Here is a 25,045-nt window from a genome sequence, read left to right on the forward strand (position 1 = left end):
AATAAGGATTCAGAATTTACTGGGAGAGCGTTTTACTTTACCACTATCTTCTCTAGTAAGTTATATAAACTAGGAAATCTGAGGTTACCCGGTTGTACAAAATGTTATTTTAAAACGGCCTAAAGTATTACACTAAAGGTATTAAAAATTTTACTTAATTCTTCAACTAGTTATGCTCTCTCATCAGTTATTAATGGTGATATTCCCACTGTTGAAACAGTGCATTCTGGGAAAAGCTCAGGATTTTTCAGGTCAGAATACTAGGTTTAAAGTCCCTGCTGTACTACTTACCATGTGCTATTGGGCAAATTTCTTGCATTTGTTGTACTTCTTAGTCTGTAAATCTGAGCTTGAAGTATCATGAGCCTTAAATGAGCACTTCTCTTCTTGTGTGAAAGCATTTCATAAATAAGTGCTTTATAAATATTCTAATGTAAAAGCAAAATGAGTGCCTATTAAAAATGAAGTGTTTGTTCTGTGCTGAGCTAAATTAATACACATGTGGTTTGGTTTTGCCTTAGGGCTGTGCTCGAGTTGGTCTGAGTGCAGGCACGGGAATTGGGGTTTCCTCAGCCCTTGTTAGCAACCAGAACTCCAACAATGACAATGATAATAATGCCCAGAATAACAATGCCAACCTCCACGACAACAATCACCATCACCCAGATGACTCAGATGAGGAGAATGACTTTCGGCAAGATCTGCAACCGGGAGAGCAGCAGTTTGCAGCCGACGGTAACCCAGATCTTTTGTGAGCTCCAGATAGAAGTGATTTTTACTTTGGATCATATTTCTCTGGCTTTATTCTATTCCCTTTTTCCCTTGCTTCAACTTTTCACTTTTCACATTGAGTGGAGCTAATTAACAAGGCACATGAGGGGGAAGATGAAATATTCCTATTAATTTGCTTTTGTTTGAAACCATCTTTGTCCACAGGATCTATAAGGGTGCTCACATAATGAAAAAGACTGATAGATGCCATGGGGATGGAGGTGCAGTGGTAACCTTAGAAGCCTGATGTAACCAAGAATTAACTTTTAGGATTTAGATGAAGGATCATCCTTTAATGTTGCCCTGACCAGTGGCTAGCTGAAGGGATCATACTTGTATGTTTCAAAAACTGAAAAATTAATATCAACTATGTGCTAGACATCAGCACTTTTTATGTACTATTAATCATTAAGTCTTCAACACCACCCAGCAAATTAAGTATATGAGCTAATAAAAACCTCTTCAGTTTCATTTATGTAAAAATCATCTATCTAGTTCTTTAATATTTACTGAACACTTGCTAAGGGCCAACCTAAGTGTTAATAGGCTCCATGTGTTGTTCTATCGATGTGTGAGGGTGAAGATTATTTCCCTACTGAATTTTCTTAATTTGACCCTTCAGAACTGGAAACGGCATTTTTTTTCTAGTCATCTTTTCCCCCTTTGCCCACTCTCTTTTGTTCACAATAATTCTAGAGCATATTTGGAGGATGATTTCCTTTAGGATTACTCTGGGTATATACAGGTCCTGACCAAAGGATCATCTGTAGATATTGTCATCACTTTCTCATCCTACATCGTCTCTATAAGAACTTTCCACTTTGGCTTGTGGCAAAGTCACCATTGACTGTCTTACCAAATATGGGAGTAATTTCTCCACTTAGGTCTTATGTGACATTTCAGCAGCATTTGACATTGTTGCGTACTTCTGTATTCTTGAAATATTTTCCTCTCTTGGCATCTCTGAATCCATTTTCCTGGCATTTCTCCTGCCTTGTTTGACCGCCTCTTCAGTTTACTTTTCTTATATCACCTCCTGTGTTCATTTTTATCCATGATCTCCCTTTTTCTATGGACATTTTCCTTCAGTCTCATGGTTTTAGTGCCAACTAAATTCCATGTCTGTTATATCCAGCCTTGACTTTTTTACTTTTCTGAAGTAGCTATAGCTATGTCATAATTACAGAAAGACTTTGTAAAGCTTAAGGGTGGGCTGCAGTCTGAACAAAATCCCAGTAAATGTATATTTGGGGCAGGTAATTGTCAACCACTAAATAATATTGCTGATATTAGAGATTGTTGCATATAAATTATTTTGTTAAAAGCCAATGCGGTCTCCCTTATTTTATAATGTTTGATGAAGGTTATAAATTTTATAAAAAGTGGTTTTCTATAAAAGACACTAGTTAATATGTTTATAAAAACAGCTCAAAAAATCATTAAGGCTTATGATAATGTTTAATAACACATTTTTCACAGCTGTAATAATATTTCAGCTAACCTAAACATTACTTGATTACAAGTTAGCCTACATAATTTCCGTAAGTTATAAAAGTTGTATTGCCCTAACGACAAAATATTTTAAAACAAAGGAAAAAACATCAAAAGCAAATCACTTTTTGTTTTCTCTAGACCAAAGTCACCATCATTCAGTTTAATTACAAGAGACTAAAATCAAGGTGTTATTTTCTTTTCTTCACTGCCTGCCTGCCTTCTACAACAGTGAGTCCTTTAATAGGTCTTGTTGAATGACTCGAAAACTTCCTTAAAAAAAGGCATCTTGTAATTTTAAAAGACATACCTGTGTATCTCTCCTTTTGCATTACACTACCATCGTATCAGACCTTTTTTACATAAATGTTTTAGTAGTTTTCAAACTGGCCTTCCTATTTTCTCTTTTGCCCAACTAAAATTAATTCTTAGCACAGCCAGAGCAGAGTTACTGAAACTCTACAGTGCTTCCCGTTGTCTTTGAATGAAATCCAGGTTCTTGAGTTAAGTCACAAATTGATACATAAGTCACAAAGCAGTTCATGATCTGACCTGTCCTTATCTTGTGCTCCTCCCTACCTCTCTCACCATACTTGAATAACCTGGCTGGCACCAGCCATTGCAGTAACAGCTCCCTGCATCTTTTCATGGCTGCTTCTTGGCTTTTAGGTCTTAGCTTAAATGTTTCTTTCCTTTCCACTTGATCTGAAGTACCTGCCAATTCTTTCTCTATCACTTTATACTTTTAAATTTATTTTGCATAAGCCATTACTATCTGATGTTTTTATTTAAAAAAAAAAAAAAAAGTTTTTCTCTCCCCCAACTAATCTCTAAGAATAGGGATCTTGACTATCACTTGCTCATCACCTAGGAATAGTAGGAATGCTAATATAATAGGTGCTCAGTAATATTCAGATGAATGCAATGAAAGCAGTTGTTAAAACAGCTTTTGGGTATTGTATTAAAAATTTCTGTAGGTTATTCTGCAGTTGTTCAGCAGTTTTGGAAAACCTTATCACATAGATAATATGAATGTATTTCTGTTCATGCCATTCCCTGCACAAAACCCTTCTAGTAAATCCCCTCTGCTTAGAGGAAATAATTTTAAGCCTGTTAGCAAGGCTTTCCAAGCTTTTCACAATGTGGAACCCAGGCTACCTTTTCAGCTTTGTTTTTTTTTTCACACCCCTATCATAACATAAACGCCTGTTTTTGTTATCACTGGTCTATTCTTCTGAAAAATGTTGCATTCTTCCTGGTGTGAAACTGTGTGAAATGTCACCTTATCTCAATAAGCCCTTTCCTGACCCAATAGGAGTATGTGTTGCTACTTTTTAAATCTATGTTTCTTTTGCACTTTTAGACTGTTGTAGCTCTTAGCAAGTATATTCTGACCCTGTTCTATGTGTCTAACATCTATGCCAGAATGTATGCATCCTCTTGAGAGAGGGACTAGATATACATTTCCCACCTACTTAGAGTGCCCGGAGTGTAGTAAGCACTGGAAATTTCTCAGTTTAAATCCTAGCCAGCTATTAACACATCTGAGCCTTCATTTCTTCAGCTGCACAAATGAAGCTAGTAATGACATCCTTGTCAGTTTCCTGTGAAAAATAAATATGTATGTAAAACATGTAGCATGGAGCCTAACAGTACAGTGTGTGTACTTCAATTACTAGTTGCAGTTTATAATTATTAATCAGAATTGTATGCTCTCATCATGAAAGATTTCCAATAGGAGTAATGTGTTGCTACTTTTTAAATCTATGCTTCTCTTGTATTACAAATTTAATAGAGTTTTCTCTTAAAATGCATATGCACTTTTGGGGCACCCTCTGTATGTGTATTTCAGCAACATTAATCTGAATGATTTGGGTGGGGGGAGCTTAATTACATTTTGCTATGTTTCTTTGTTAACTCTGTAACTTTCTGTGAACTGGATGGACTGTGTCCACTAGGTGATCCTTTCCCTCCTGTAATTTTCTCTTCTATGGACTAACTGGACTTCCCTCCCCCCCCCCCTTTTTCTAAAGAAACACAGTTACATGCTATTCTCTCAGAGTGGGCCTTGTAATCAATGGAGATGTTCATTCCTCAGGGCTGCCCAGTTTTGCTGCTGTTATGGTTTTTTATACATTTCTTGTTTTTGTCTTTTTTTTTTTTCCTCTCTTGGTTATTACTTTGTGTTTACTTTTAAGCATTGAATGAGATGGAAGACATGGTCCAAGAAGATGGAGAGGTGGTGGCTGAGAGTGGAAACAATACTCCAGCTCACAGTCAGGCAATTATTCCTGTGGATGTTGATGAGGAACAAGCAGGTAATCATGTGACCCTTCCATATTTGTCATTTTGAAAACTTGAGCCTGGCCATAATGAAGAATGTGAAACACTGGGAACAATTGCTTCTCACCTTAAAGCTAGTGACGTATCGCATGCTATTTATTTTTGAAGCCTGTAATACATTGTTGGTATCCTTACTCTGTGTGTGTGTTTCTGTTTGTACATGTCTTACTTAAGTTTGTTTTTTATTATTTGTAACTGCAGCAACAACTGCTCGTTCTGTGTAACCACAGGTGTGTGTCCATGTGTATAGAAAAAGGAAGCACTCAAATTGTAGCTAGGAAAATAAATGAATGACTCGATGAAATAATCTGCTTGTACTCTCCCCTCATTTCAGAGAGGAGGAGGAGCAGTGGAGTGGTTGGCCTGGTCAGTCAATAGACCAAGATTTAATTCCTGTCAGTAGGTGACACTAGGCTATAAAAGTCATAGACCCTTAAAAATTACGCATAACCCTCTGTTTTACAGATGGAAAAACTAATACACTTTTAACTAAAAGTGACTGATAATGCTTAATACTACTCAGCTAGTGATCAGGGAACAAAATTGAAACTAGAAGCTCAAGTTTTCCTACCCCTAATTTGTTTGAATGGCACTTTGTCTTTGAATTAAAAATTCAAACAAAGTGTAAGACACTTTGTTTTAAGTGTCTTACAGATGCAGTCACTTATTCAGCAAATATTTACTGAGTGCCTACTCTATGCCAGGCATTGTACAGGTGACACAAATAAGATAGGCAAGGTTCCTCCGAGCTTAACATTGTATTGATGGAGCTAATATTACTCCTTTGTCAGAGAGAACTGGGTCATAAGAACTAAAGATTTAAAAACTGCACTCCTAAGCAGAAAAAGCCGTTTTTATATATGGATTCAACCAAAACGTAACATGCTCTAGCCTTCAAGAATGCATCTACACTTAGTAAACTTCACCTGCACCCTTAAGAAAATGCCATGAAGGCTATGTTAACCAGTTCAGTGAAAATATTTCAGATTGTATATGGAACCAGCACATTGTAATTCATGATCGCATTATTGTACTCAGCTATGATTTAATAAAAAAAAATTAAATTATATAAACTTACAATTAAATATAGTAAAACAAAAAACAAAACAGAAAAAAAGAATGTATCTGCTACTTCTAGTGAAATAGGCCTATACTCAACAAATGCAGAGGGTTGCTCATAGACCCATAAGTTTCTTAGGTTCATCTTCATTTGCTTTGGCTTGGTTCATATGTTTGTAAATTGGAACAATATGTAGCCCAGTTATAAAATTATCATTAAGATTGTTATTTTGATTAGTTTTAGAATTATTCATGTTACTTTTGAAAATAGTAAAGGTCCTGTAAGGGGATGCCATGTGATCTATTTTAATTGGTCTTTAGAAATATGTATAGTTGATTAGCATATTAATTATACTTAATGTTGACATAATGCTTTACAGTGCTTTCACAGTGTCTTATCTGTGTATTCAATTGAAAGGAATGCTAAGGGAGTCTACGCAGCCAAAAAGTATCTCTGTGATTCTAGATTCCCAGAAACAGTATTTTGTATGAGAGCATTTCTCGGGGAAAAATGCAACTGTTAGGCCTATGTTTTTTATTTTAGGTCCCAGTGGTCTTCAGCGTGTAGTAAAACCAACCCCAATTACTGTTCATGATTCAGAAAGTGATGATGAAGAAGACAGTCTAGAACTCCAAGAAGTCTGGATTCCTAAGAATGGTACTCGGCGTTACTCTGAACGTGAAGAAAAAAATGGAGAATCAGTGCAGTCCAGGGAATTGTCAGGTGAGAAATTATCTTACTCTGATCTGTTAGTGAGAGTCACTATCAGAACTGACACACGTGGCCTTCTTTAATGTGTCCCTCTTGCACCTTGTGATATAGTTAACGTACTCCTTATGGAATGTAATAGGAAGTAAGAAAGTCAGTTTTTCAAGTAAGGGGGAGGTGATATAGGTGGTGCTATAGGGGGTAAATGTAACACAACAAAATTGTTGTGGAGTGAGGTCTCAGGGAAGGGAAGAAGTAAAGACTGTGAATCTACAGTGGAAGCTTTAGGTCGCCGTGGCATCAGATTGCCAGAAATTAGCAAGAGGTCTGTGCCTCGTGTAAAGGATCACTATAGTAAGTCATCCAGGGCACTGAAGAAAGAGCCATTCCCCAGTGGATAATTTGTCCGGTTGTGCTTAGAGAATATGGTGGCTAGTTGGTGCTTGAAGGTCTCCTAAAGTATGTTTTATAATCCTTCGTCTCCCTTTAGTTCTAGGCAACAGCCTCTGTCATTTGACTCACCAAGAAACTAGAGTTCTTTTAACTTTTAGGTTCATATTTCTTTCTTGTCTTTCTTTCCTTTTTGTTTCTCAGAACCATGTGCTTAACTAAACCACTTTTGGCAAAGGATGGAGTTTTTAAAAATTGTCCACTCATTTATCCTTGGGTACCTTTATTCGTTAATGTTTGAATGTTAATTATACATTTAACACTGTACTTGAAATATGTATACACTTCTGTGTATGGAAAGTTCAGTTCCTTGACCTTGGAATAATTGATCATTGATCGATTTTAAGAAATTCAGTTAACCGTATACTGTGGTTGAAAGGAGCTGTTAAGCAAACTGAAATTTAGCAAAAGTAAGATGACTAGCTGACTAACCTAATGTTTCCCAGAAAGTTCAATTTCTAAATTTAGCAAATAGATGTTCTGTCAGCCAGACAACTGGCTTTATTTGTTTATTCCTTTATATATTCATTGAGCCTTACTGTGCCCCAGGTACTATGTTAGGTGCTGTGAGGGATACAGAGATGAATAAGTCAAAGTCTCTTTCTCTTAATGGAACTTCTAGTCTAGTTGAAAAGTCAGGTCAAAAACATAGATAACAATATTACAGGGCATATACTACTGTGCCTTTGGGGTGGGGGTGCAAAAGAAATTGAACAGAGGTTCAAGGCTGACAACTTGTCGAGAACAAAGGCCTGAGGTAGTAAATCAGGGTATTTTGAAAGAAAAGCAGGGTGTGGAGTGTAGAATGTTGTAGAGGGGATAAAATCGAAAGATATTTTGGAATCAGATCCCAGAGAGCCTTGAAGGCTGAGCTAAGGAGTGATAAACCAGGGTAGGCACTAGGAAGCCTTAGAGAATTTTTGAGCAGCTCCATGATATGATCAGTTATGCTTTAGGAGAATTGGTGTACATTGTTTCCTGTTCCAAATTTACTCTTGCCTTTTGTCCATAATTTGTACTGAAATCTTTTCTTTTCCTCGGGCCGTTCTTCTTTTTCTATAAGCAGTAAGTGGAAAAGGCAAGACTCCACTTCGAAAGAGGTACAACTCCCATCAGATGGGCCAGTCGAAGCAGTTTCCTCTCGAGGAAAGCAGCTGTGAGAAAGGCTGTCAGGTCACCAGTGAGCAGATCAAAGCCGATATGAAAGCAGCTAGGGATATTCCTGAAAAGAAAAAAAACAAGGATGTTTATCCCAGCTGCAGCAGCACCACCGCCAGCACAGTGGGAAACTCCAGCTCACACAGCACTGCTTCTCAAAGCCCCGACTTTGTAAGGACGGTGAACAGCGGCAGCTCTTCCGAGCCTAGCCCTACAGAAGTGGATGTATCCAGGCAGTGTGCCTGCTCCCCCGGTGGGTCAGAGGACTCTGAGGCCATGGAGGAGGGAGATGCAGAGAGTTCTGTCTGCCCCAGATGCTGCTGTCACAGGCCCCAGGAATCCCAAAGGAGAACTAGCAGGTGTTCTGATGAGGAACGTCCTTCAACCAGCCGAGCCTGTGTTGTGAATGGCCCGGATGGTACGAGATCCGCCTTTTCCTTTAGGACTCTGCCACAAGGGGGGTCTTCAGGCCCAGCACATGATGAGAGGACTAATGGGAGTGGCACTGGGGCTACAGGTGAGGACAGGAGGGGGAGCTCCCAGCCTGAGAGTTGTGACGTGCAGTGTAATGAAGACTATCCTCGGAGGCCCCTAACCAGGGCCAGGAGCAGACTGTCCCATGTACCGCTGGTATCTGAGTCAGGTATGACAATGCTCCCAGGATTAGCAAATGTAGGGTAGGGCTGGAAAAAAGCATGAGCTTATTTCTTGAGTTTTCTTACAAAAAGCAAATTTAGCAAATTCGGTTTGGGGGTTCTGTGGATCATACAGACTTCGAGCTAATTCTCAGCAATTGTTTGGTGGGGGGTGTGGAGGGGTTGTAAAAGTTTGTAAAACTACTTGAAAACCCAAGTAGTTCAGCTTTTAAGAAAAATATCACTGTGTGTGTTTGCCCTAAATACAATACTCATTCTCATGTCTGAGCCCCACTAGATTAACTCTGCTTTCATCTCACACTCAGGGATGTCTTCTCTTAGGAAAGTTTTAAGCCTTAGCCAAAAAGGTAAGGACCTTAAGTTGCTAGGGCTAGGGAACATCTGTCAGGGCAGCTTCCTACCTCTATCTGCTTCTGCAGTACCAAGTAGCCTTTTCAGAAATCAGTTTTGTTCCCAGTAAAGTTTGCCAGGAAGTAAGCAGGTAAGTAATTAATTTGGCTGAGAATTACTTTGAAGATACTCAAAACACACCTACATGTATACATATTTAATCATTAATATTTATAACATATATCCTAAGCACCGAGTTAAGTAAGGGTAAGCATATTTCTTAATCATAATTATTCTGTTCCTATTTTTGACCTTATCTTTTAAGTAGTCTTTTCTGCCTAAAATGTTAATACTAGAAATAATAATAACTATTTTAATTTTTTCCAACTGTATGTATCCTTCAATTTTATAAGCTTAAAATCAGCTCCAGAACATAGGCAGAGTCAGTGCTTTTTTATATATACACACTGTATACAGCTGGCTGAATTATATAAAGTTAAGCAAAAATAAGCTTTCATGAGATAAATATGAGACTTTAATTATGTGCTATTATCATTGTAACATAAACTCTTATTAAAGTACGTGAAGTTTATTTTGAGGGTTTTTTGCATTTTTGAGATGGGGTCTGGCTCTGCTGCACAGGCTAAAGTGCAGTGGTGTCATCATAGCTTGCTGCAACCTCAAACTCTTTTGCCCAAGTGATCGCCCACCCAACCTCCTGTCATATGCTACCATGGCTAGCTAATACTTTGTTATTTTATTTATTTATTTATTTATTTAATTTTTTTTTAAGAGATGGGGTCTTGCTGTATTGGCCAGGCTGGTCTCGAATTGGCCTAAAGCAATTCTCCTGGCTTGGCCTTTGCAAGTGCTGGGATTATAGGCATGAACCACTGTGTCTGAACTAAAATAAGAGTTTCATTTGAAGTTTTCATTACACCTTGTAAACTTTACCAATTCTGCCAGATTTTTTTCAACTTTAATTTTAAATGTTTTGTGGTAATCTTTTTTAATTGTGGTAAAACATACAGTGCATACACAGTTAACATTTTATAGTGTACACTTTAGTGGTGCTCAGTACATGCACATTGCTGTGCAGCTGTCACCAACCATGAACTTTTTCATCATTCCAATCTGAAATTCTGTACACATTAAACATAAACTCCTCACTGTGATCCCTTCTGTGCATGTTTTTTTACATTTATAAAGTCAGATTTACATGTTTTCCTTATTTCTATGCTGTGAAAGGCCATCATTGCGCTTGATTCAGATAAATATTCACATCTTCTCATTTCTTCATTTATTTAAAAGTTCTTTAACTCGGGAAATTTTATTTTAATCTGTGCAACTAACTTTATGTTTTTATTCCAAGCTTTCACCAGGTTGTTTCAGTACTATTTATTGACATCCATTCTCATGCTATTATTTTAAAATGCTCTTTTATCATGTGCTGAATTCTTAGACACACTTAGGTTTATCTCTGGACATTCTATTCTGCTCCACTGTTCTTTCCTCTTTCATCATTACTTTTCAAAATTGTCTTGTCTATTCATGCATTTGTTTTATGTTTTTATAGATGTGCTTTGTAATAATTTTATCAAGTTCCAAAAACACATCATCTTGGTTTTTGTTGGAATTATATTAAACTGATAACTGAAAAGAGAATTGTCATTTTTATAGCTTAGTTTTCTTGTTCAGGAACTGTTGAGTCTCCAATTTTATTTGTCTGAAGTCTCTTAGTAAACTTACAGTTTTTTGTTGTTTTAATATAGATCCTTCATGTTACCTTCAGGGTTTTTAAGTTTTAATTTTTTGCCTTGTGTTCTGTTATTCCCTTTACCATTTCACTCTGACCTGTTTCATGACTAGAATTTTTTCTTAAGTAATTTCTTGGAAAGAAAAAATCTCACTTATAGTACTTTTTACTGTTTAGTTTATTGTGATTCTTTTTTTTTTTTTTTTTTTTTCAATTTGAGAAGACATCTAATGTCTGTAACGGTTTTTATACTAGGTAAATTATTTCCTAATGGTTTTTAAACACCATACAAATGTCCATTTACTCTCAGTTAACAGTTTTTCTGGGGCGTGTCAAAGCACTGATTTCAGTATTAATCAGTTCTCTTTTATAAAGAACAACATCTTATTTGGGTGACTTATAAATTAGGTTTAATCTAGCATGGTTTTGATATCTATTGGCCATTCTGCTTTAAACATTTTAAAGAAATCCAAATTATTATAGGAACAAACTTGTTTGTTATATAGATATTTAAAAGCAGTATATTGAAAAGTAACATTTGGGCTTTTTATTTAGTTTGTTATCTGTGACTTTGTAGATTGTTAAAGCCATGTTAGAAACTAATGTAATTATTTGTTTTGTGAAATTCTATTTTGGAAATAAATAACTACATTGTCTTTATCCTCACTGTATAATAATTTATAAGGTACATATCACAAAAATAATGAATTGGGTTGTCAAAGAATAAAATTTAAGATTAATATACATAGTTCTCATAAATATAGTTCTCCCTGATACCCCAAGACTGGATTTATCTGCTTTTCTCTGTTTCTATAGCATCTTCAACACTAATCCAAACCACACTATATTGTAATTCTGTGTTTTACTGTCTTTCCGCTAGACTATGAGCTCCATGAGGGCAGGGATAGTGTCTGCTATTCCCTGCTTCTGGCACCATATCTTATACATGGTATGGGACTCAGTTAATAATTGTGAACTTATTAAGTATAGAAACCATTATATAGGGTATTGTTGATACTAATGAATATAAGAAATCACTAAGAATTTTCCCTAAATAAAATTAGTTGTCTCTAAACAGGGAGGGAGGCATGGAGAATAACAACAAACTATTTGCCTTTTACATTGAGAAGCCTTTGGTTTTCAAGATCTTCTATATACTAAGTGTGACACAGTTTTTTAACTTTGCTTCAAAAACATAAACCACCAGTTTGGGCATACTGGAAAGCAAGAGATTTCACTTTGAACCCCATATTCTAATTAATTAAAGAGGAGGGGTGAGAGTACTCCAAGAAGGTTAGACGTTTGAAAATCAGATCACAAAAGGAGAATGCTATAATGTTAGACTCTTTTTAGAACACTGTCACGTAAGAGTGGAAACAGACATGTTGTTTGTTTTCATTTTTGTGGTACTAGGAGAGGGAACCAGGACCTATTAGAGGTAGGTTATAACAAGTATGTGAATTTCGGTTATCAGGTGAAATATGCTGCATTTAGAAGGTTTCTTGATCAATGAAGATAATTCTAGATTTTGCCTGAAGTTCCTTCAGGATGCTGTGGGAGGATGCCTATATTGGGTTTCCTGAGTCAATAGTTTTTATGTTTTTTGGAAAACTAGGATTTTGCTGGGCTTCGGGTTCCTTAGAGGAAATTTGATGAGTAGAGCACTTGGGCTTTTCACTATCCCCTTTTAACCAAAGCAGTCGCTTTTGTTTGTTTTGCTTGGTAGAATTTCACAAAGATGCCAAATGATAGAGAAAAGATTTCTTAGAGTAGATCTTTAGATGCCCAACAGATGCTTGGGCATCTAAATCCAAGCCTTTAAGAATTTGCAATATTTGTACCTCATTTCCCTATCTTTCTTCAGGTTTGAGGTTGTAGAACTAGCAAGTGGAATGTTTGTAATTAGCAGTGGTATCTGAAAGAGCATGATGGTGGTGATTTAATTCATAAAGGTCAACTGTTTCATTCAATGTGTGCTCTGCTGCAGTACTATTAACTATCAAAAGAGAGGACAAGGACTTTTAATGCATTTTTTCAAAATATATTTGTGCTTATCGAATTTTAGGTATGAATTTAGAACTTTTTAAAACTCAAATGAGGATAATAATTTGCTTATATAATTAAAATGTATTGTTTTAGGACAATACTAGTAAATAAGTTAGGAATTTACTAACCAGGATTTGAAAGATAAAAGATGATAGATTTTCTAGCTTAGTGGCCAGATTTCCTGGGTTTGACTCCTGATTTGCATTTAACACTGTGGCAACCTCTTTTATCTTTCTGTGCTTCGGTTTCCTAATATGTAAAAGGAGAAGAATTATAAATTTATCTCAGAGCTATAATTAGGTATAAATAAGCTAATATAATTAAAACCCTTGGACAGTGCCTGACACACAGTAAGCGCTCAGTAAATATCTGGTATTCTTTTTATGTACCTGGGGTGCATTCATTCATTCTCTAATTGTTCAGTGCCAGTTTATTCAATAAATGTTAGTTTTAGCTCATTAATGATGGCTGACATTGAAACAAAGATGAAGTAAGACAGTGTTGTTTCCTTTAAGGAGCTTTTCATTCAAATGGAGAAACAAAAGAAGTATAGAGGAACTTCAGAACAAAAATGTACTGTTTGGGGATCCAGGGTAATTTGTTAGAACAGGTGGTGATGTTTGAGCTGTTACCGATGGATAGTATTTCAAGTCAGAAAAGGTGTTCTGAGCAGAGGAACTAGAATGGCTATGGAGACATGGCTGTGGAAGACTATTAGGATGTGGTGTGGAATAAAATTGAGAACAGGTAGAGCTAAAGTATAGCTCCAAATGTCAGGCTTTGAAACATATTCACTAAGCAACAGTCAGGAGTTTAAAGTCTTTAGCAGGAAAGTCATGAGTTTAATCCATGAATGAATGGTATTTATGATGGGATGTGGCAGAGAGACTAGAGATAAGAATGTTGATTAGAATGCATCAGGTACGAAAAGGATCTTATATTTGATGTAGATATATTTGAATTAGTGAGGAGTGATCCTGTTTTCAAACAGTCCATTGGAAATACTGCTCTAACTGTATTCCTTTGGGAACCAAGGTGTAGCTTTGGGAATTGCCTTGATGGAGTTTATATTACGCAGTTGAATGTGTTTGAAGGAAAGAAAGCAAGGCTAAAATATAGATTTTCTTTTTGCCTTTTCTAGAAGTTGCCAAAACAAAGTCACGTCATGCCATGAAACGGAAGCGCACAGCAGATAAATCTACCAGTACTAGTGACCCTGTCATTGAGGATGACCATGTGCAGGTACAGGAAAAGCCCTCATTTTTCTTTATCATAGTTCAGCTCAGTTCTTGAATAATGCAAAGGAACTAAATTTTCTGTCTGTATCTAGTTTCTTTGTCCTAAGAGAAGTTGCTAACAGCTGCTTCTCAGTTGTATCAGTGAAAACATTTAAGCTTAAAAAAAAGAAAAAACAGGGCGGCACCTGTGGCTCAAGGAGTAGGGTGCCGGAGGTGGCGGGTTCAAACCTAGCCCCGGCCAAAAACCACAAAAAAAAAAAAAAAAAAAAAGAAAAAACAGAATGATACATACACATATAATTTTTTAATTTTCTCCTTGTAGGTTCTTGTATTAAAATCCAAAAATCTTGTAGGAGTCACTATGACCAATTGTGGAATCACAGATCTAGTGCTAAAAGACTGTCCCAAAATGATGTTCATCCATGGTATGTATTTGGGCCCGTCTCATACAAGAGCATCGTGAATAGATTTAAAGAATTACATACAAATTCATAAGTATTATAATAACATTACTGTATTATTTTTTAAAGGGGATACATTATGTTGGATTATTGCTAATCCTATTCTTGTTCTGTAGTTCACAGATAACATATTGGTTCTAAGGACCCATGTGTAGAAATTTGGTTCATCTTTTAAAATAGCCAAAACATAATTGCAACCTGATCTGGCAGAATAATTAATAGGATGTATAGGCTTTGAGGTCATATAGACCTCAGCTTGAATGCTGTCTCAGACACTTGCTAGTCTGTATAATTTGGATATGTTTTAGGAAGGGAGTAGCGACTGGGCTATAAGTGCATAACTGATCTATATTTGATTGAAATGATCAGTCATATTCTTAATTTAGGCCAGTCCCTACTTTACGTCTCAGTCCCATTTGTCCCTCCTTGCCGGTCCCATCAGCTCCCACCGTTGAAGTTTATGTATTGACTGTATGTCTTTCCAGTGTGCCTTTCATGCCTTTACTTCTATATGTCTGTTTCAAGTATATTGTTTTGTTTGAGCTTTTAAAACTTTTTTTAACTTTAAGTATATAGCATGTCCTGTTCATGATCTGTTCATTTTTCCTTTTTCTCTCAATGTTACATTTTTGATATTCATCCGTGTTAAATTGTGAAGATCTGACTTGTTTCTTTCTTTGGGCAAGTTTTATATTTCTTTGTTTGCATAACTGTGCTTAACTCACACAGCATTTGGGAATGTTAAATGCAGGGCCTGATGTATGTGTGTGTGTGTAAGGCATGCCTCAGAGATACTGCAGGTTTAATTCCAAGTGACTATAATATAGTGACTATTGCAATAAACTGAGTCACACGTATTTTCCCAGTGAATATAAAATGTTTACACTACACTTTAGTCTTTTAAGTGTGCAATAGCATTATGCCTTTAAAAAATGTATATACCTTAATTTAAAAATGCTTTATTGCTAAAAATTGCTAACTGTCATTGGAGCTCAGCAAGTTATAATCTTTATGCTATTGGAGCATCTTGCCTGGATGTTGAGAGCCTTGCCCTTGATTAGGCTTTGGCTTAGGGAATGTTTTCTATTTGATTTCTATTGAGACCACTAGAGGCTTTCCAACATCCCTTTTCATTAAGCTTAGTCATTTCTAGCTTTTGTTTAAAATGAGAAATGTGCTACTCTTCCTTTCACTTAAACACTTAGGGGCTATTGTAAAGTTATTAATTGGCCTAATTTCAAAATTGTTGTGTCTGAGGGAATAAGGAGGCCTGGGGAGGAGAGAGAGAGGGAAATAGCCAGTGAGGCAGTCAGTACAGACACATATTATTAAGTTTACTGTCTTCATATGGGCATGATTTGTGGCACCCCCAAACAATTATAACATCAAAGATCCCTGATTACAGATCACCATCACAGATACAATAATAATAAAAAAGTCTGAAATAGTATGAGAATAATCAAAATGTTAGATACACAAAATGAGCACAATCTGTTGGGAAAATGGTGCCAAGAAACTCAATCGGTGCAGGTTTGCCCCAGACCTTCAATTTGTAAAAAGTGCATTGTCTGTGAAGTACAGTAAAATAAACTTAAATGAGAATCCCTATATATGTACTTACACACAGAGTACAAGTCTGAATTCTAGTACACAGCAAGTACATGTTAATTTGTGTTATATTTGTACAGGTTGAGCATTCCTAATCCAAAATTTTGAAATCTGAAATGCTACAAAATCCCAAACTTCTTGAGCACGGACATGATGCTCAAAGGTAAAATTTATTGGAACATTTTCGATTTCAGAGTTTCGAATCAGTGTGCTTAACCTGTGAGCTACAAATATTGCAAAATTAGAAAAAATTCAGTATCTAAACACTTAAGGTTCTAAGCATTTCAGGTAAGAGATACTTAACCTGAATTGGAAAAATATATTAAGGGTTTTCTTTCCTTTGTACTTTTTTTTTTTTTTTTAAGATAGAATCTTACTTTGTCACCCTCGGCAGAGTGCTGTGGCATCATAGACCACAGCAACCTCAAAGTCTTGGGCTCTTGCCTCAGCCTCCTGAGTAGCTGGGACTACAGGCACCTGCCACAACACCCAGCTATTTTTTTTTAAAGACAGGGTCTCACTTTTGGTCAGGCTGGTCTCGAACCCATGAGCTCAGGCAATCCACCCACCTCGGCCTCCCAGAGTGCTAGGATTACAGGTGTGAGCCACTACACTCGGCTATACTTCTGCTACTACATTAATAGTAAACAAGATAAAGGAATCTCACTAAAAGGTGCTTACCAAATATTTTATTATAAACTGAGAAAATTCCAGAAAGGAAAACTAAGATTAAAACCCTACCTCTCTCCTAATTTCTACCAGAGTCCAGACCTTGGGGACGCCAGGCCCTATGGTCACTCTGAAGAGGTGGTACTTTTCTCCATTTTTGGTTCCAAAATATCCAATAAATGTGTCTTTAGCTTCCTCCCCAAACTGAGAACGCAATGTCCTCAAAAGCTCAGACATCATAACAGCAGTAATGCTCACACTAGCCTTAGAGCAGCCATGTCAGTACTCCACCCTCTGACTCTGAGCTCTGAGCTCTGAAGATCTAAAGCTCAACCTTCAGACTGCTAGTTGGCATCTCATTCCTTTCCTTTCTTTACTCTGAGCTCTCTGAGAACCTGACTGGTTGTCACTTCTTCCCTTGAAGTGAAGATTATTCTCCTTATACCGTCTCTAACCTATTTGTGGATCATGTGGCCTCAGGCCCAGCCTTCTCCCCTTATAACCAAATTGTTTCTCTCAATTTACCATCGGACAGAGCATCATTGGTAATTACTCAGTCTCTAGGCACCAGCTAAGTTAATGGCAGTTGAAAGTATTAAACGAAATTAGGACTAACCTTAGCCATGTTTGGTTTTATAACATGGTTTTCTCTGTCCTCGACACCTCAAAAAAAGTTTCCCTTTTTTTTTCTGTTGTGTTAGGAGGAAATGAGGCTGAGAGGCAGGAGTTTAAACATCAGGGGTAGTTACAGGGCTTAGGAAAGTGATGACATTAGGGTCAAGGATATTACAGAAAATGTCTTTATGAAATGTTAAAAAAATTCAGGCAAAACAACTCTAGTTTTATAATCTTTTCCATTTGATCACTCTTGAATTGGACCAGGTTAAACTTGAGATGATAAAAGGGAATTTGGTATAGTAGTGCAGTTAAATGTGTGTATTATATCACAATTTTTCTCTATGATCTCATGTTTTATACCTTAAATAGGAAGAGTAATCATATTTTAGATCAGCATTTTCCACAGAATTTTCTGCAGTGATTCAAATATTCTTTCTTTATACTTTCAGTGTAGAGAAAGAATACACTAGTGACTACTACCACATGTGACTGTTGAACACTTGAACTATGGTTAGTGCCTAAGGAATTGTTAATTTTATTATATTTCAGTTAATTTGAATTTAAATAGCTACAGGTCGCTAGTGGTTACCATATTGGTCTATACAGCTTTAGACCACAGTATCCAATATTTCTGGGTCTTTCTTTTTAAGGTTCTGCTTTTATACTGGTGATAAGAATTAACATCAACTCTACTCGTTTCCTGTGCATGAATGTAAGATATATGAATTATTCCAGGTTCATTTGACCATTAACCATAAAAATTCATAATTAAATTCATTCTTCTCAATAAATATTTCCAAAACAATTCCTCTAGGGCTTGGTTTTCTAACTGTAAAATCTTAGAAAAAGGCACATTAATGTCCCTTCTAGCACAAGGGTAACTACCTTCTTAGGAACGAAACAGGATCACAGTTTCAGATCCTTTTGTTAACTGTCATTTATTTGTACTTTATGACAGTACTTGACCTATGTTGAAGATGTTTATAACTGCAGTATTTTGTGCTAATATAAATTAGGCCAGGCCTTCAAAGATAATTCCAAGTGGACTATATATTGCTCTTTTATTTTATGTAAATTATTTAAAAGGCTTACTATTGTTTTCATTTTATAGCTACCAGGTGCAGGGTATTGAAACATTTAAAAGTAGAAAATGCCCCGATTGTAAACCGATTTGACTATGCACAGTGCAAGAAACTGAATATGGATCAGGTACTAGACCAGATTTTAAGGATGCCTCCTGAGAGAAACCGTATCATATACCTACGCCCAATGCAGCAGGTAAGGGGCTTTGCTCCTTTTTGATAGTGCTCATATTGTGGTGATTTTTTTATTTTTCTTCAACCTTTTGAATTTGGAGTTCATTCATTTATTCAACCCACAGTATTGATTTTTTAGATTGTACAGATTTCTTTTAACCAAGCTAGACTGTCTTTGCCAATCTTCTTCATTAATGCATCTCTCTTAGATTTCTGTAAGGTTTTTTAGCAAGTTATAAGATATAATGAGGATAATTGTTATTCAACAGATTTTCATACTTATTGAAAGTTCCCTGGGGCTAAGAACATAGACTCTGGTTTCAGACTGCCTGATTGAAATGCTGGCTGTTGGCCTGCAGCAGATTACTTAACTTCTTTGTCTTGGTTTCTTCAATCTGTAAAATTAGAATAGAAGTACTTAGGGTTATTGTGATGTTTAAATTAATATTTGTGAAATGCTGGAACAGTTGATAGTATATAGTAAACAATCATATAATAACTGCCGTTATTATCTAGAGTACATGTACATGATACTCTGTGCTTGAAGCCAAAAGATAGTTTAAAGAAAATATTAAGTCACCCTTGTAGTAAATGTGTGTGCCTGGCCTCAAAGCGGTTTGATAAACAAATTGTTGAATATCTCGACACAAAAAATAAAATGAACATACAGCACATTATTCTTCCTTCAAGAAGTTTGCCTTTCCCAGTTTTAGAGCTGATAAACATTGTCATGTAGTCTGTTTCATCTGTCTAAGATGCCTAGTAATTCAAATGAAAGGAAAGCCTCATTGGTTTTCATTTTCATTCTTCCATGCCATTGAAGGTTTCCCACCTTTTGAGTCACTTTCTTATATTGTCTATGACAAAAGATGTTATCAGTCTGTTCCATTTCAGGGAGAGCATTTCAAATTCATCTTTGACATTCTGAATTTTTACATTGGTCTCCAGGATTTGTTGTGTGTGTATTTCATAAAGATTTTCAAAAGCTATATCAGGTTGTCAGTAGAATGTGATCACACAGACATGGGTGGGTACTTTGCAATAAAATGCAGGTGTTTTTGGGTTTTTTTGTTTTTAAAAAAAAGAAGAAGAAGAAGTCTGCCTTCCCAGAAAGGAGATAAACATTTGTGCCACGTAGATGGCAGAGTGGGATCTCCTAACTGGAAATAGGGAAGAGAACATTCTATGGGAAGAAAGCAGTGTGAACAAAGGCCACAAGAAGATGAAGCAGAAGTGTATCCTGTATTTAAAACCAGGCAGTTGTCCAGTTTGTATGGGATACGTGATGCTTCACATTCACAGTTCTGTAATGCACTTGATACTTACACCTATAAGAAACATAGCAGAAGTGGATTCTGTGACTGAGGATTCAGAATCCTTAGTCATGATTTTCTGGTGTAATGGGCACAGTGGAATAAATAGTTGAGTTCACCAGACAGAAGAATTTACTAAGTCTTACCCCCAGCATGGCATGCATTATTTAGGACTGATTGTGACTATTCAATTTTCAAATCAGCCAGAGATTTCAAAACTGTAGGCCCAAGGAAAGATTTTTCAAGCTCTAGGAGAGAGATCTCTAACGCTTTCTCTATCCTGGTCCAAATACCTCTTTATGATGTCATCCACAGGTGGACACACTAACTTTGGAGCAGAAGCTATTCAGTGGTCCCTACCCCTATCATATCTGTATCATTCATGAATTCAGTAACCCGCCTAATGTCCGCAATAAGGTGCGCATTCGCAGCTGGATGGACACCATAGCAAACATCAATCAGTGAGTAACTCTGTGCCCCCTTAAAGGGCTTTTCAGTCAGTTGTCGTAGCAGGAGTCCCCAGCAACAAATCCTGGTTTTTCCTTATGTTAAATTATTCCATCTGAGCTTTTCAGGCAGGCTTGTGAAGTCATCATATATGAAAAACTGAGGGAAATAAGGACTAAAAACTAAAAATCATACATGTGTATTTGTAACCTTTTTTTTTCTTTTTTTTTTTAACTTAACAGAAAAATTGCAAGAGGGCGGCGCCTGTGGCTCAAGGAGTAGGGTGCCGGTCCCATATACCAGAGGTGGTGGGTTCAAACCTAGCCCCAGCCAAAAAACCACAAAAAAAAAAAAAAAAAAAAATTGCAAGAAAAGACTGTGCATGTACATTTAACTGTATTTCTTTAGCTTTGGGGAATGGAAGATAGATCAGGAGATCTTAAAACTATCATGTTACCAGAAAATTAGACTTTTTATGTATTTGTTATATGAATGATGTATTAAGTAACTTCTTTATAGCTTTCTTTCTTTTGAATATAGTGAAGAAAATAATTGTGACCTGATTAGACTTACATTTTATGATTTGGATGTATTCTATTTCTGTTAGGTATTTAATGTTGTGTTTAAGTTCTGTAGAATCTGAGTCGGAAACAACTTTGACAATTCCTTTCTACCACTAATATTATTTCCAGGTTTTTTTTTGTTGTTGTTGTTGTTGTTTTTTACTATTTTTGGTTTTTGGCTGGGGCTGAACATACCACCTCTGGTATATGGGGCTGATGCCCTACTCCTTTGATCCACAGGCTCCGCCCTTATTTCCAGTTTTATAATTTCTATTTAATTTGTTGCCTCCAGGGAGCTCATTAAGTATGAATTCTTCCCCGAGGCCACTCGAAGTGAAGAAGACTTAAAGAAGTACCCCAAGTATCCCTGGGGAAGAGAAATCTATACTTTAGAAGGTGAGCCTTTTCAAATAATTGAAAAGTTACATAGCTATTAACTAGACAGAAGATCATGCCTTCAGAAAGAGATGAATGGAAATCTTATAGTTTTTCAAAATAATGGATGATATGAATATCTCCAAGAAGCAGGGACAAGGTAAATTTTGCTCTGCCTGTATGTATGAATCGTTACCATCCCTAGAATAATAAGAAGCCGTGCTAAAACACAGAAAAGTAGACAGAAAAACTGAATGTTACTATAGTTTGAAAATTGGAAATGTCTTGAAGGCATCTGATTCATTCTCTTTATTTTATATTTTACATTCTGCTTACAAAATACTGAAGAGTGTGGCCCTGTCAGCAGTTCCGCACCAGTAACTATCATATCTGTCTTCTTTTAGGTGTTGTGGATGGAGCTCCGTATTCCATGATTTCTGACTTCCCTTGGCTGAGGTCATTACGGGCAGCAGAGCCCAACAGCTTTGCCCGATATGATTTTGAAGACGATGAAGAAAGTAATTATGATCTGACTTGACTTGTATTCTCTAGTTTACCTTACTGTGTTAGATACTTAATGTTATGTTTGAAAATTAGGAGCAGTGCAACTTTTACATGTTTTCCCATATAAATGGTTTTATGTGCTATCCCCAACCCCTTCCCAGAACAACTTCGAATTTGTACAATAGATGATCAGTGGACTTACTTGAGGTAGATGAAGGCTGGTGGATAAGATTTCTACTAGACAGTTTCTTATTAGATTTTTGCATTACGTTAAATATTTGTAATCTTGTTTCAGAATTTATCAGCTATATTATTTCAAAATTGTTCTAATCTGCTCTTTATGAGCTGCTTATTATATATATCATGTGAGAACTTAGGATTTAGGTGTAGAAATTTGGGGAGAAATTTTTGAATGTTTCTCTTAAGTGTTAACATACTTAAATATTTAGTTTTAGCCAGAGTTTAAAAAAAAAAAAATTGATGTGGGCATGGATTTATGAACTACATGTTACATGTTTATGCCTTAACTCTTTGGTACATTATTTTTACCTTGGGCCTTTAATCCTGGTTGCTGTGTTAGGCATCAAACATGGCATAAAACTAAAGCTGATGGTGACCCATTCAGTGAGCTGCATCACATTACAGTGTATAGGACTGTCTTATGGATCAGCTTATCAGATTTTCTAAGTGATTCTGATTATCATATATGTTTCCCTTTTTTCTAATTTCCAAGGCACCATCTATGCTCCTCGAAGGAAAGGGCAGCTCTCTGCAGACATCTGTATGGAAACAATAGGAGAGGAAATTTCTGAGATGCGTCAGATGAAAAAAGGTGTATTTCAAAGAGTTGTGGCAATTTTTATCCACTATTGTGATGTCAATGGAGAGCCAGTTGAAGATGACTACATATGATTGGCTCCCCTCCTTTCCAGCTACTCTGTCAGAAAGCAGCTAGGGCCATCCAGCTGCCAGAACGCTCCACAGGGACTTGAGCCATGCAGTTGGGAGGCCCTGGCTCGAATTAGTATATAGGAAATATATAAGGAACATTGAAGTTCTGTACAAAGATTTGTATATAGAGGAAATATACAAAGACACTTCCTAAAGTCATATGTTTATATGGTTTAATTTAAAAATTCATTTTAATGAAGGCAGATAATTTGAAAGAGTTCATTTTGTTCACTTCTCCTGACTTAGTTCATAAAGTATCATTTTTTGACTGAGCCCCATTTACTATATTCTTAATAATCACTGTCATCCCCTTAAATCTGTGCCTTTTTCTTCTCGAGCGAAGCTGTTTGAGTAAATCTGTTGAAGAGTGTTTGAGTCTTGCGTGCGTTTTTGTTGTTACTAAAACATCAACTAAACTCTGTAGTCAGATCAGGCTATATGTTTCTGTACAAAGCTATAGTTGCTTTTTCTTTTTGGTATTAATTATCATATTTCTTTAAGAAAAAGACTTATGAGCTTGAAAAAAAATGAGTTTGCAGGGGAAATGGGAAAGTTTCCAAAGCATTTCTAGTTATTTATTTCCACATTTAATTGTGTATATGCTTTATTTGAATATAAAAATAAAAGTTTATTAAAAACTTTCTTCTTGCCTTGGAGCTGAATCCCTCTTTTTGAAGAAGAGTAGCAAATACGATACAGAAAAGCAGTGGGTGCTGTGTAATTTAATTTCAATTTTAACTTTTGAAAGTTCTGTGGGATGTTTGATTCACAGAACTCTATACAAAAGAACTCTAGGAGCAGCAGAATTTCCCCAAATATCTGGTCATCAGGAGATGTCCTTTTCCTTTCTCATATAATAGTGTATGTCAGGGTAATGAGCAAAATGAGAGCAGTTGCTTTTGAGACATGGCTTTGCTACTTGCCAGCTAGATGACCTCAGCAAATTACTTAAACTGAAAAGCTATACAAAGATTTTATAAACACTTTCAAATAGATGTAAGGGATTATGGTTGTGTAAGGTGTAAATGTCCTTTGAGATTTGTGCAGCCTCTTCATTTACATAAGATTGATTGAAGCCCAGAGAGAGAAAAATTGCTCACCCACAATCAGATCATGGTTTCAAATAGGTAGGACAAGAGTCCTCCACGGATCTGATGCCCACTCTGCTGCCTCTGTTAATGACAGAAATGCAAAGATGTCAGCAAGTCTTCCTAACACTAAAATATTCTGAATGATAATTATTCTGAATGTCTTTTTTTAAAGTTCTCTCTTTTCCAAGGCTCTTAAAATTCTGTGTGTTACATTAGGAGTGATCCAGTCAGTACTGCATTTTGTCTTCTCTTTATTACATTGTTTTTAACTCAGCTAAGTTCTTTTTTAATTAAATGAGTGTATTTCACTATCCAGGTTAGAACCGTGGTCAGTAAGAGGTAGGAGGAAATACGTCACAGAATATTCTAGATATTTCAAAATAACCTAGGCTCCTCAACCCTCAGTGAAGACTCAGTCTGACCCCAGTTAACTTTAACCATAACCGAATTATCTAAATATGCTTCCATTGACCACAAGAGGCCGCTGCTGTGCCACTTTTCTTGGTGTATCGATTTGTCTCACCTGATCCAAACTGTTAAATAAATACAATAAAGTCATTCCAAAGATGCCAGGATGTCTGAAAAAAAATGGAAAGAGTTCTGTAGTAAACCTTTGGTGAGTGTATACAACATGAATGGCTATATAGTGATTATTAGTCTACAGCAAGGTTCACCAAACTTTCTGTGTCTTTCTATGTAGGGCCAGATTAGTAAATATTTAGGCTTGATGGGTCACAGACGTTCTCTGTGGGAAGTACTCAGCTCTGGTTATGATGTGAAAGGCACAGACGATATAAACGGATATGGATGTGGTAATAAAACTGGACACAAATTTGAATTTCCTATAATTTTCAGATGCCACAAAATAACACTCTTTCAACTTTTTCCCCTAGCCATTTAAAAAAGTAAAACACCTTTCTGAAGATTCACAGACTAGATTTGAACCCCAGACTGTGGTGTGCTCACACCTGGCCATAGAGAACTGAGTTGTCCTCTTTGGCCATTTAACTGTTTCACCAGCTTTTGGTGCAGTGTGGTGTCTGGCACATTTTTAAAAGGGCTTATGGAATAGTTCATGGATGATACTGATTTAATTAATGTCAGCTAGAGAATCTTGTCTCATGCTGCCAGGTGTGTGGATCTAACACTCCAACAGCTGGTAACAGTTCTTGTAGGGATTTC

At 36.4% G+C, this 25,045-nt stretch overlaps 1 protein-coding gene across 5 annotated transcripts in view; it reads left to right on the top strand.

The window, feature by feature from the left end:
• Positions 1-23,414, top strand: part of FBXO38 (F-box protein 38) — a 55,238-nt gene extending 31,824 nt beyond the window's left edge. The window contains exons 12-22 of one of the 5 annotated variants that reach the window (XM_053566847.1): positions 522-735; positions 4,461-4,580; positions 6,209-6,388; positions 7,890-8,624; positions 13,911-14,011; positions 14,330-14,432; positions 18,475-18,641; positions 20,248-20,393; positions 21,235-21,338; positions 21,722-21,835; positions 22,555-23,414. In XM_053566847.1, coding sequence (XP_053422822.1) covers positions 522-735; positions 4,461-4,580; positions 6,209-6,388; positions 7,890-8,624; positions 13,911-14,011; positions 14,330-14,432; positions 18,475-18,641; positions 20,248-20,393; positions 21,235-21,338; positions 21,722-21,835; positions 22,555-22,733 — 2,163 coding nt within the window. In that variant the 3' untranslated portion in view covers positions 22,734-23,414. The other 4 variants (XM_053566848.1, XM_053566851.1, XM_053566850.1 and 1 more) reach the window with 4 other exon arrangements.
• Positions 23,415-25,045: the final 1,631 nt, after the last annotated feature.

Source organism: Nycticebus coucang, chromosome 17 (genome assembly GCF_027406575.1).
Source record: "Nycticebus coucang isolate mNycCou1 chromosome 17, mNycCou1.pri, whole genome shotgun sequence".
NCBI lineage: Eukaryota > Metazoa > Chordata > Mammalia > Primates > Lorisidae > Nycticebus > Nycticebus coucang.